General features: G+C 51.8%; 1 protein-coding gene across 1 annotated transcript; it reads right to left on the reverse strand.

Moving 5' to 3' along the window:
- Positions 1-76: 76 nt before the first annotated feature.
- On the reverse strand, positions 77-7,938 carry TMEM97 (transmembrane protein 97). Its single transcript, XM_030295638.1, is given in 4 exon segments — positions 77-1,384; positions 2,450-2,473; positions 2,476-2,593; positions 7,728-7,938. Coding segments are annotated over 4 exon segments (531 nt in total). The 5' UTR covers positions 7,857-7,938; the 3' UTR covers positions 77-1,124.
- Between the last annotated feature and the right edge of the window lie 4,515 nt (positions 7,939-12,453).

The raw sequence follows: 12,453 nt of genomic DNA on the forward strand, positions 1-12,453 counted from the left end.
CCTTGAAGTGTACATGGAACACCTTGTAAGGGAACCCCGGACGCTCTAGCCCCCAGGCCACGAAACGAAGCAGACAGTCGTCGGCAGCTACCTTTATTGGGACCGGACACAGGTGTCAGATGGTACCCCATCAATCAGACCATTATGACTTGTGAGCGAAACAGATAAAAAGAGGAAGGACCAGTTACCATTTTCCATGCATTCACTGAGTTTTTGGTTTTGAGTTGGCCTTGAGTACGTATTTAGAGAAAACTAAGGAACACCAACGGAGAGCTCCTGTATTTACACAACGGACACGTCAGGCCCAGCTGCCCCTCTACTTAGAGAACAAGCCAGGAATGACGATGAAACTATCAGGGAGGTGACGTTATCCCCCCGGAAGCACACTTCCAGAACAGGTTTGAGACACTAGACTCAGAGCGGGACTTATGTCAGGTGGTCTGTAAAAACAGAAGACTAAGGTCTTTAAGGAGACTTAAAATCTTTTCTGGGATGACCTGTTTAAGACAGAAAGAAAACACCTTCCAGCGTAACCCATTTCTGAAAGTCAGGCCAGAGCTAACCGTTGAGCAAAACCCAAGTCTAAACCTCTTACAGGACCTTTCCCCCCACCAGAGGGGGAGGCAAAAAAAACCAGGATATCATTTTCAATGAATATTAAAGTCACAGTTTTAAACTTAAAAATGGCCTGAAACATCCCACTCTTCATTTTGCTGGTTAATGACACGCTGTAGAGAGTCATGAATCGAGGGTTTAGTCACCTGTACGTTGTGGGTCAAGTGACTCGTGAACATGCCAAGCAGGCCACGTGTCTCAGAAGTTTATCCAGTTTCTGGTCTGGTCCTGCTCCCGGCGGAACTTGGGCACACAGTGAGGGATTTGGCTCCACCTCCCTATAACCCAGCCCACACCCCCCTGTCCGTCCTCGGGTGATTGGTCCGTTGGTGCCAGTGTTCTCAGAAGGGGAGGGTCTGATGGGGCTCCTGCCAGTGTCTTGCTCTTGTGTGTTGCTGGTGTGGTTCGAACGCTACCGAAAAACATGGGTTCTGAGCAGTTTTCTGCATACCGGGTCCAACAGGAAACTGCCCTGTGGGCATCTCCCGCCGGGCCAGTGGTCATTTCTCTCATTTCTTCTTTCTTTTCTCCTCATACTTGTAGTAGGGGCTCCGCAACATGAAAAGCAGAAGCATAAGAGGGATGAGAAAGTAGGGGGCGTAGACAGATACGAGGGTTAGTCGTTCGTGGAAAGTCTTAGGTCCTTGTCCTTTGAAACCGCTGGCTTTGGAGAAATCCTCAAATAGCAACGTGGAGAGAATTGGAATTAAAGTTGTCATGGTGTGAACGGAGTAGATGATTGCAGGGGTGCGGATCCACCGGCAGCCTCCTGAAGTTGGGGGAAGAGAAAGAGGTAAGCGTTAGGTATGTCCACGACTCCAGGGGCGCCCACGCCAGTCTCCACGCTTGCTCCCTTTCCACTGAATCTACCTCCTTTCCAAGTACAAACAAATGGAAAACCCGATGTGTTCTAGTATCTCCTAATGCACAAAGCTGGGGCTCTAGCCCACCGGCTGCTAAAGCGCCAAGGGTGGGGGTTGGAATTTAATTCAGAAAAACTCTAGTGGGGCGCCTGGGTGGCTCAGTCGGTTAAGTGTCGGACTTCAGCTCAGGTCATGATCTCGGGGTTCACGAGTCTGAGCCCTCTCTGCTGTCAACACCGAGCCCACTCTGGATGCTCTATCCCACTCTCTCTCTGCCCCACCCCCACTTATGCGCGCGCGCGCTCTCTCTCTCTCTCTCAAAAACAAAAAATTTAAAAAAAAAAGCAAGAAAAAGAAACTCTAGGGCAGTAAAACGGCCATTACGATCTATGCCAGTCTGGCCTAAAAGGCAGGGGGAAGGGCCTGCCCACAGCATCTGTTAAAAAGTATATACAGGTGAGAAGATCAACAGATTCTGCTGAGATGGATTTGGGAGCTCCAGTGGGAAACTGGTTGTATGAGCTTAGTTATCATGTACATTAGTATGGCCCCCGTCTTTCTAAAAGCGTTAGGTCACACGGGAACACTGTAAGAATAAATGAGAAGTTAAGCCCTTCAGGGATTAGCCTGATGCTACCGCTGAAAAGCCAGTATGGTGCTCCCCAAATCAGAAAATAAAAGCTAATGATAAATTCTGCAGGGGTAAAAAAAAAAAGGCGATAAAAAGGAACAAGTTCGATCTTGAAGCAGCCTCAGGTGTAGACAGATCTCCAGGTGACAGTCCTTCGGCTCAGCTACCCACACAGGCATCCACCTGAGCCACACTGATGTCCCTTTACAAGATCTGGCCATTCCCACCCCACCCTAGGTGACCCTCAGACTACAGGGATCACTCCTCTGAGATACTTCCCCCAAAGATTTCCGGGACTGGGTATCAGGGGACAAATGGGATTTTCCCCCCAGTTACCAACCTTTGAAGAAGGCATAGGCTGCTATGGGAAGAAAGGCAGCTGCAACACGAGCTCGCAAAACAGGAAGGACTTAAACCACGCTGGGGGTTCCTGTAGCAGAGGGTCTCTGAACTCCTTGGTATACCACTTCAGCAGGTTTCTCAACTGAGGAGAGAGAACGAGCACATTGAACACAGCCACCTGGCAGGACAGGCTGGCCGCTCCAACCCCCGAAGAGTCCCTCACTGCCCAGCCCCGAGGCAGCCTAGATGGCCCCTTCCTAAAGACTCCCTAGCTCTGACTCGAATGTTCCCTCCTGCAAGCCTTCCTCAGCTCTTCCAGCCCCTCTGCTACCCGTTCGTGACTCCGGGTAACACTAGCCCTGCATGTCAGCCAACGGCTGTGAAAACCACCCTAACATTTGTCCTTTAACAGCAGCTGCACATCAAGCTCCGAGGGCCAGACTGCCTCAAATACAGAAATGAATTGAGTTTCTTTGTCTTTTTCGGGGGGGGGGGCGCGCGGAACGGAAGGGAGAGAAGTTTAACCTCTTTAAGATGCACTTTCAGACAACTGAATCCCTAAATCTCAAGTTCCTCCATTCTTAACTACTGTAGTTCTGAAGAGTTCTCTTTTAGGAGACCCACAGGACATCTGGAGAACAAACTGCCCAAACAACAAACTGTAGAGCTTCTAGGCTGTCAAAGCTTGAGGGTTAGCAGTCCCGGTTCTAGCTTGGGGCCCACCCTCCTCTGATTACACTGTTAAATCAAAAGATGCAGATCTAGGGGCGCCTGGGTGGCTCAGTCGGTTGAGTGACCACCTCTTGATTTTTCACTCAGGTCATGATCCCAGAGTTGTGGGACTGAGTCCCACGCCAGCTCCCAGCTGAGCATGGAGCCTGCTTAAGATTCTCTCTCTCCCTCTGCCCCCTCCCCGACTCATGTGCTCGCGTGTGCTTCCTCTCTCTAAAAAAAAAAAAAAAAAGAAAAAAAAAAAAAGATGCAGACCCATGGCTACCAGCAGAGGAAGGAAGCAGAAAGGTTGGAGGTTGCCCATTCTGTGCCTTTAAGGGCCCAAAGCGTAGGGTTCCCCCCGCATCACATGGGACTACAAAAGGTCTGTCACAGTTTACATCCTGGAGATGGCGCTGTCCTGCCACACCTGTCTCCAAAGCTAAAAATATATATATAATATCAAGTTACAGCAAATAAAGGGAACTTCCAATGTAAGGATTTAGCTTGCAGTGGAAAAGCCATTTTTTTCCACTGCAGTATTTTTCCTGTTAATTTTTAGTCAAAAGATAAAGGCTCACCATTGTGAAACCAAGGCCTCACCGCTGAAGCTGAGCTTTAAGCAAATATCCAGAAACAAACATTCTGTTAGCATGATATTAATTTCAGAAAGGCTCTGGCTAGATTACCAGCTTATCGACCGGGTGATGTCTAATTTGTACTTGATCTGAAGTTGAAACTCACAGCAATACCCTTAGCTTCCTTCTAGGCACTCTTCAGGACGGTAAGGTGGCAGAAAAAAATTCATAAAAGGTTAAGTCACTGCACCTCTCCTGGGCTCTATTTCCTCGTCTGTGGAACAAGCAACTTGAGTCAAATGTTTTTGGAGATCCTTTTTTTGCTCTCCAGATATTCTTTAAAAATATTGGGGGGGGGGCGCCTGGGTGGCTCAGTCGGTTGGGCGGCCGACTTCGGCTCAGGTCATGATCTCGCGGTCCGTGAGTTCGAGCCCCGCATCGGGCTCTGTGCTGACAGCTCGGGGCCTGGAGCCTGTTTCGGATTCTGTGTCTCCCTCTCTCTGACCCTCCCCCGTTCATGCTCTGTCTCTCTCTGTCTCAAAAATAAATAAACGTTAAAAAAAAATTTTAAAAAAAATATTGGAGGGAATGACCTGCTGTCAAGATTTACCGTAGAAATTTAAAAGGCATCCTGGTTTGATTTCATTTTCTGTTCCATTTGTATACAGTCTATTTCATAAATCCAGGATGAGATCAGCAAAACTCAGCCAGCTCTTGTAGGTCATCAATTAGGATCCTAGCGCCCGCCCACAGTCGCCTGCGAGCCGCATGCTGCCGGAAAGGACCTGGACTAAGGGCTGAGGGAAAGCAAACCGCAGGCCCCTGGTAGAGTGAAGGGCTCCGGGTGCGGGCTTTGGGCAAAGCACTTAAATCTCACTGAACTTGCTTCCCAATTATAGCACTTCCTTCACTAATGGGAAGATTAAATGAGTTAATGTACACGGTCTTTAGAACAATGGCAAGCACAGAGTAAATCTTACAATTACTTAGTTGAACTTAACACGTATGTGGAGAAATTCAAGTTTAATCCTATTAAGAGCGCAGCATGCAACTGGTCCTTAAGAACTACTCTTATTAGGTAAGTCCCCCAAAATGGTTTATTACCTGACTCACATTTTTTGTTTTTAATTTTTATTTATTTTTGAGAGAGACAGAGTGTGAGCAGGGGAGGGGCAGAGAGAGAGGGAGACAGAATCCAAAGCAGACTCCAGGCTCCAAGCTGTCAGCACAGAGCCCAACGCGGGGCTTGAACTCAGGAACCGGGAGATCATGACCCGAGCCGAAGTCGGACACTTAACCGACTGAGCCACCCAGACACCCCTACACCTGACACATTGGACTCCACTTACCATTGGTGTCCATTAAACTACTGACCTGGCCTATAAACAGGGATTTTTTAAAATAGATTATTTTACCTTTTTAAGGCCACAATCCATTTTTTAAGTTTATTTCTTTGATAAAGTTTATTTGAGAGAGAGCGTGCGTGTGCGGGCTCGTGAGCGGGAAGGCGGGGAGGGGGAGAGATAGAGAATCAGAGTATCCCTGCTTGGGATTGAAGGGCTTGAACTCACGAACCGTGAGATCATGACCTGAGCCGAAACCAAGAGCCGGTTGCTTAACTGACTGAGCCTCCCAGGCACCCCTGGCACCAGAATTTCTAAACCAGGAATTGCCACTGAACAATCCCGCACTTTTCTACCTTAGGATGAGCACAGGCCGATTTCACACCTAGACGCTCACCTTAAACAGAACCAATGCTACCAGCTGCAAACGATACTGCACAATGCCTTTCCCATCCTCTCCATGTTCCAATCCAAACTAAATTCTTTTTGTTTCAGAGTAAGATTTTTCCAAGTATTGACTGGTTCAAACCAAGGAAGATCAGCCCCAACCATTATGGGATCGCCACAAGCATTTTAGTTCTAGGAGGAAATTCCTTCTATTTAGGGAAGAAAAACACAACAGATGTGAAGATTGGGCATTTTTTCAAAGAGAATCTGAGAATCCCTCAAGGCTTTTATTATTATTTTCCCCATAACCAAGCAACAAAACCATCAATCTCAACTCCAAAGCAACAAGAGTGAAGAGAGACAACAGCCCTTCCAAAATAGGATCCCCCCCGTGTCGCCAACACCTTCAAACAGCATCCGATAGAAAGACACAGACATACACAATTTCTGGCCAGGTCCCACTGGCAATGGCCCTTGACCTTTTACAATAAGTCAACATTAAAACCGAGAAAACTTTACCAAATCAAAGAGATAAGCTGAAATGGGGTCTTTATGATGCTGGACACATTTGAACTGTATTTGGGGGTGGTAAGCAAGAACCTGTGGGAACGGCATATTCAGAAGAGATCAAGAAAGCACCAGCTGTTAAGTCCGGAGTAACCTGGAGTAACTAAGGTAAGTGCCCAGTATTAAAGGGACTCATCACGCCAAACACTAAGCAGGCAGCTGCCTGAGTTTTGTTGGCCACACAGACTCTGAAAACCACAGACAAGGCTCCTTTCTTCAAGGCAACTAATGGCTGGTGCAGAGCGGTGGCGACCTGCTGAGAAAGCGGGTGCTACCTGCTGGGTCTGTGTGGCAGGCCGAGTAACAGTCCCCAAAGTTCCTAATCTCTGGAAGCTCTGAACATAACCTTATAGGGCCAAAGAGACTTTGCAGATGTGATTAAGGTAAGGGTTTTGAGTCTTGAGACGGGAGGTTATGCTGACTACCTGGTCGGCTCTAAACGTAACCACAAGTGTCTGTATAAAAGTGGGGCAGAGGGAGACTGGATTACAGAAGAGAAGGCGGCCAAATGATGACAGAAGCAGAGACTGAAGTGATAGGGCCACAAGCCAAGGAACACTGGCAGCCACCAGACTGGAAGAGGCAAGGAACAGATTCTCCCCTAGGACCTTCAAAGATTCCCCTAGGCCTGCGAGATTCATTTTCATCTTCTGACCTCCAAAACTGTAAGAGAACAAATGTTTAAAGCCATCGTGTTTCTGGTAATTTGTTACAGCAGCAACGGGAAACTAATATACCCTGTATGTGTGAGCTTGTGACTCTCCTCCCAGAAACCACAAGGCCCACACAGTTTTGCATACCCCATGGTATACCCCATGAGTTCAGGGACCTCAGGTGAAGCACCCGCCCCCCACCCCCACTCTGCAGAGAAAAAGCACCTAAAGGGAAACAGGTAGACAAGTCAGTCTTGCCCACAGTTCTGCACACGATGTGGAGAAGCACAGAACTGAGGACAGGAGCTCCCCGGGAGAAGGTTACAGGGTCCAGAGGTGAAAGGACCAGGTAAAATAAAACGGTGGCTCTGAAGAAACGAAAAGCATTAAAGCAAACTTTGGGGTAAAGAATACTCATTAACAACGAGGAAATGGGGCTTCTCGCCTCTATTTCTAGTCAGGTGATCATTCTTACTCGAACCTAATTAAAAGGGCTGATTTGAAAAGGTGTCGTTAATTTACTTACGAGCTTTCGAAGTCGATGGATCCTAAGACCGAAGCAATGACGATCCGTGAATGCCCTGTGTTATGGGTCTAATGCTATTTGCACTATTGCTTTGGGATTAGACGTTATTTTAAAGCTCTTTCAAAGAACACACAAATCCAACACGTGATTGAGACACTGGTTCATCCAGGCTACTTCCCTCAAATACAAGTGACCAGAGGTAGGGTGTTGAGAGCCTTACGCATACCCAGGGAAGAACTGTCTTTAAAAGGACCAAAGTGTCTGCTCCAAGCAGCTTGGGATAACGGTCCGGACCATCGAAAACCCCAAGCAAGACGTCGAGATGAAGGGTGAGGAGAGGGTGGGGCACGGGCAGGACCTAAGAAGGGAGGGAGGGGGGGAAAGGGGAGCAGAACCCTGGCTGGGCGGCGAGCGGGGGAGGGGAGGTCTTGGGGACGCCGGGGAACGATCGCAATGCGCGGAGGGGCCCCAAATTCAGCGACCGGCCGTCGGGACCGACCGTCGCCCTCACCTCGACGGGGTAGAGTTCGCGCGGCAACACCACCTGCAGGTCCAAGAGCAGAGTGATGGGGACATGGGAGAGGAAGTAGAGGCCCAGTAGCCACTCCAGACCGCGCCGGACACCCAGAGCCCCCATCATCGGTTGGTTGCGCCGGTGAGGAGCGGATGCCACACGAGCCCGGAAAGCCGACGTGGGAAGTGGGCCCGACCCGCGCCGCGTCCCAGGACTCCGCTCCCTGACCACCGCCCGGCCCCCGAGAGGGCTACGTCGGCCACTCCCATTGGCTGGCTGCAAAGCCCCGGCGGGAGCGGCGCTCGCCGCAGGGCACGCCCATTGGCTCGTACAAGTATAGCGTGTAGAGGCGGTGCCACCCCAGACCATTTCCATTGGCCGTTGGGGGCGCCGCGTGGAATGGGGCGGGGTTCCTCGCTCGCCGCGTGGGACGGCTCTCCGGCTTGCGGCGTGCAGACTGAACTGGGAGCGGGGGGCTGACGCCCGCCGGGCCTGGCTGCAGACTGCGTGGCGCGCTGTGGTCCCTTTCACCCAGTACTCCATTCATTCAGTGCAAAGGAGTAAACCTTACTGAGCGGCTCCTGTGTGCTGGGCCACGGGCGCTGGTGGAAGTGGAGCCCCTAATGCAGCCCAGCTGCCGCAGACCAGGGCCGGCCCCATAGCGCGTTGTGATCCGCGCGGTGGTGCGACGTTCACGGGCCGTGGGAACACCCGCAAGGTCCCAGCCCCGCCGAACCTGAGGGGCCTGGAAGCCTTCCGAAGGCTGCCTAGGGGAGAGCCAACTTCAATTAAGCAAGAAGCACAGGGATATAGCAAGAGGATGGGCGGGTCTTGGCTGGGGCAGGGATTGGCTGTGATGAATGAGGGAGGATTTATTCATTCTGCAAATATATATTTTTTAATTCACTTATTTACTTGGAGAGAAAGAGAGAGAGCGCGCGCGATCATAAGTGGGACAGAGAGAATTCAAAGCAGGCTCCACACTGTCAGGGCAGAGCCGGATGCGGGGCTCGCACTCCCCGAGCTCACCAACAGCGAGATCGTGACCTGAGCCAAAGTCCGCCATTAACTGCCTAAGCCACCCAGGCGCCCCTGGTTCTGTAAATATTGATCTTTAACTGCCCGCTGGGCCCAGCCATTCACTGAATGTCCCACCGACTGGGACACAGAAGTGAGCTGAAGAGAAGGTAATCGGGTTCTGCTGTGACACTGAGCAGTCTCCACAGTCTGAGTGGAGGAGTCTCGGGGGCAGTTGGATGAACCTGTCTGGATACGTAGATAGTGGGGCATCCGCGTTTAATTGGCGGTCGGTGTTGAGAGCAAAGGGCCTGTCTTAAGGGTGCTCCATCCTGGGGGGGGGGTGAGGAGGGGGCTGAGATACAGGTGCACAACAGGAGGGTGATGTCCCAAACATGGTGGGGAGGAGGGTCAGCTGGGTCAGAGCAACACTGAATGGCCCCTGCGGTGGCCCTGTGAGAGAGCACAGGTGTGGTGGAGGCAGGGGGCACATGACAGCAGGACAGGGAGTAAGGAGGTGGGGAAGGGAGGCAGGGAGTGTAGACCTCCGGTTAGGAAGGAGAGGAGAGAGAGGGGGCAGTGGCTGGAGGGAGATGAGCTCCAGAGATGGCCTACGTATTTCTCAGATTGACTAGAACGCTTTTCACTTACTTAGATGCTGTTTGAGGTTTCTGGGTGAGGGAGGAAGGTTGTCCTTGCAGGAGGGAAGAGAGCAGGAAATGTGGCTCACGGCCCCTGAGGAGCTGGAGAGAATGGAAGGGTTAGGGTTAAGTCAGAGGAGCTCTGTGCTCCCCAGGACGGGCCCCTTGGCACTAGAACAGAGAGATTGGTGGCAGTGTAGAGGGCCCAGCTGAGGTGGGTGGCCAACGATGTGGAGGCCCAATCTCCGAGGCTGCGTGCTTTTCTCCAGGGTGGGGTCTCCTCAGCAGAAAGGCTGTTGAGGGTGCCTGGGTGGTTCAGGCTGTTGAGCGTCTGACTCTTGATTTCTGCTCAGGTCCTGATCCCAGAGTCATGGGATTGAGCCCTGTGTCAGGCTCTGTGCTGATCGTGGAGCCTGCTTGAGATTTTCTCTGTTTCTCAAAAAAAAAAAAAAATTGTTTTTTTCTCTACTTTTGCCCCTCTCCCCTGCTTATGAGCATTCTCTCTCTCTCTCTCTCTCTCTCTCTCTCTAATAAAAAAGAAAAAAGGCTCTTGACTCCTCTAGGGCCGAGGTTCGGAAAGACATCGGTGAGGAGTGGCTCAGTCGGTGAAGCCACTGACTCTTGATCTCGGCTCAGGTCACGATCTCATGGTTTGTGAGATCGAGCCCCGCATTGGGGCTGTGTGCTGAGAGCGCACAGAGCCCCGCTGGGATTCTCTCTCTCCCCTCCCCCACCAAATAAACTTCAAAAAGAGTTAAAAGAAACACACTGGTGATTTTGAGACGTTGGATGAGAAGGGTGGATTGAAGAGGCGGAACATGCGTTTCAAGCTGGATGGGGAGGAAGCCCCGTGGGCCAGAGGGGCTGGCAGCCTGGGAGAAGGCGGAGAAGGAATGAACGTGAGGCCGAGGAGGCAGTGCTGGCAGGGGGGAGTCACCGGATGAAGAGGCCAGAAGGTTGGGAAATTATGACAGGGGGGCACGATGTCCAAATTCCTGGTGTTGGGAAGAGGTTCTGTGCAGGGGGAGGTGTGGGCCGAAATGGAGAGGAGGGGAAGGTGTTTGGAGATGGAGTCAAGGGACAGAGAGCCCAAGGTGCTGGATGGATGGACGGTGAAGACCACCTGGGATGGGGGTGAGAAGGCTGGGGAGACTGTTGCCAAGGTAGAGTCAGGAGAGCACCCAGGAGGAGGTGGGCATGGGCCAAGGCATGGCTCAAACCTCAGAGAGCGGAGGTTGTGGCCTTGGGGAGCAGGGAGGCTGGTGTGTGAAAAAAAAACGAACTGCCAACACGGGGGAGGGCTGTGGGGAAGCCGAGACCTTGGAGAGCGGGGAGTCAGGTGTCAGTTCCGGCAGGCGGTGAAGGCTGAGGGGTCTGGGAGGAGGGGGTCTGGGAGGAGGGGTCTGGGCTCCGGACAGGAGGGGGTGTTTACTATGGAGGACAGTCAAGAGCCTGCTGGAAGGGGAGCATAGCAGGGGAGGGAGGTGAAGGTTCCTTGTGGGGTGGCTTGAAGGCTGCCAGAACACAAAGTCCTGGCAGCCCAGGGTCTGTTGCGCAGGTGGAGCACTCCACGCGTTACTCCGGAGGGGCCTGGCAAGGTGTGCTCTGCCCCGCCCCCAAAGGTGGCTTCCAGGACAAGGCGGCCCACTTAGGCTGTACTCCCCTCCGATTAGAACTGCTTGCTGGGGGGGCAGTGGAGAGTGTGTGGGCGCCACCCCCCCTCCCTCCCCCCGGCTGGGATTTCCCCGGGAACGTGGTAAGCGTACAGCTGCTCATGTGAGTGTTTCTCAGAAAACCTCTCGCCCAGCCAAGTTTGTTATCTGTAGATAAAGACTTTCAAGGCCAAGCACTTTCCCTGCAGGGCTCTTCGGTCCAAAAAAAAAAAAAAAAAAAAAAAAAAAAAAAATCTCCGTGCAGCTGCTGTCTTCTATTTGAAATTCCTTCAGTGGGGGGCACTGCCGCTCTAAAGGGAGGTCAGAGAAGTGGTAGGAGGCAGATTGGTCTGGGGGAGGGAGGACACGGCCGTCGATCAGCGGATTCCCTCACCCAAAGCAAAGAGTAAGTCAAAGAGTGGCTTAAGAAAAAAGAAAAAGAAAAAAGAGGGGGGGGGGGGTCTTGAGCTGTCACCCTGTCTTTCTGAGTGAGCAGTGGCAGTGGTCAGCACCTTCTGAAAATCACTCGTATTGTGATGAGACAAACACCGTTAGCCCAGCAGCGCCCCCGTGGTGGTGGGAGTGGAATTCTAGCGGGAGAGGCGCTCCGAGGAAGGGACCCCGCTGCTTTCCTTCCGGCGGCAACTGTAGAGTTCTCCGCTCTCGGTTCACTATCCCATCTACTTAAAATGCACCCACACTTCCCCCAGCCCGGCATTTGAAGGGCCAAAGGCCTTCTCCCTGCTGGCCTCTATTTGGTGTCACCGCTGCCGGCTCTGAGCCTGCCTGTACCACTCTCGGTGACACGTTTGTTCCTTTCGCACCAGTGTTGATCTGAGCGCATGTCTCCGCGCACCTTTGCTGCTAGGCTGTGGGTTCCATATCTTCCTTTTACTGACGCAGAGCTGGAGTCCTTGTTGAGGGGACGAGATATGAAAGCGTCCTGCCGCATGGAGATTGTCACCTGCTAACGGAAAATGATGAGACCTGGAAAGCTATTGTGGCTGTAGAGTCAGCTGATGGCTTCACACCTCAAAACCAAAACGTCCCTTAACAGAAGATTCTGGGGCGCCTGGGTGGCTCAGTTGGTTAAGCAGCCGATTCGGTTTCACCTCAGGTGATGAGCTCAGTTTTGTGAGTTGGAGCCCCGCGTTGGGCTCTGTGCTGACAGGGCGGAGCCTGCTTTGGATTCTGTGTCTTTCCTCTCTTTCCCTGCCCCTCCCCTGCTCACGTGCTGTCTCTGTCTCTCTCAAAATAAATAAACTTAAAAAAAAAAAAAAACCAACTAAGATTCTATTGGTGCCAGAGGTGTAGCAAGGAGGCTGCGGAGGAGGGGGGGGGGAGGTGGGGGGAGAGATTCAGAGTGATCTCTTGAGATCTGTAGGTTTCCCTGAGGCAGAAGGCATCCAGCCA

This window comes from Lynx canadensis, chromosome E1 (genome assembly GCF_007474595.2).
Source record: "Lynx canadensis isolate LIC74 chromosome E1, mLynCan4.pri.v2, whole genome shotgun sequence".
In the NCBI taxonomy this organism is placed as follows: Eukaryota; Metazoa; Chordata; class Mammalia; order Carnivora; family Felidae; genus Lynx; species Lynx canadensis.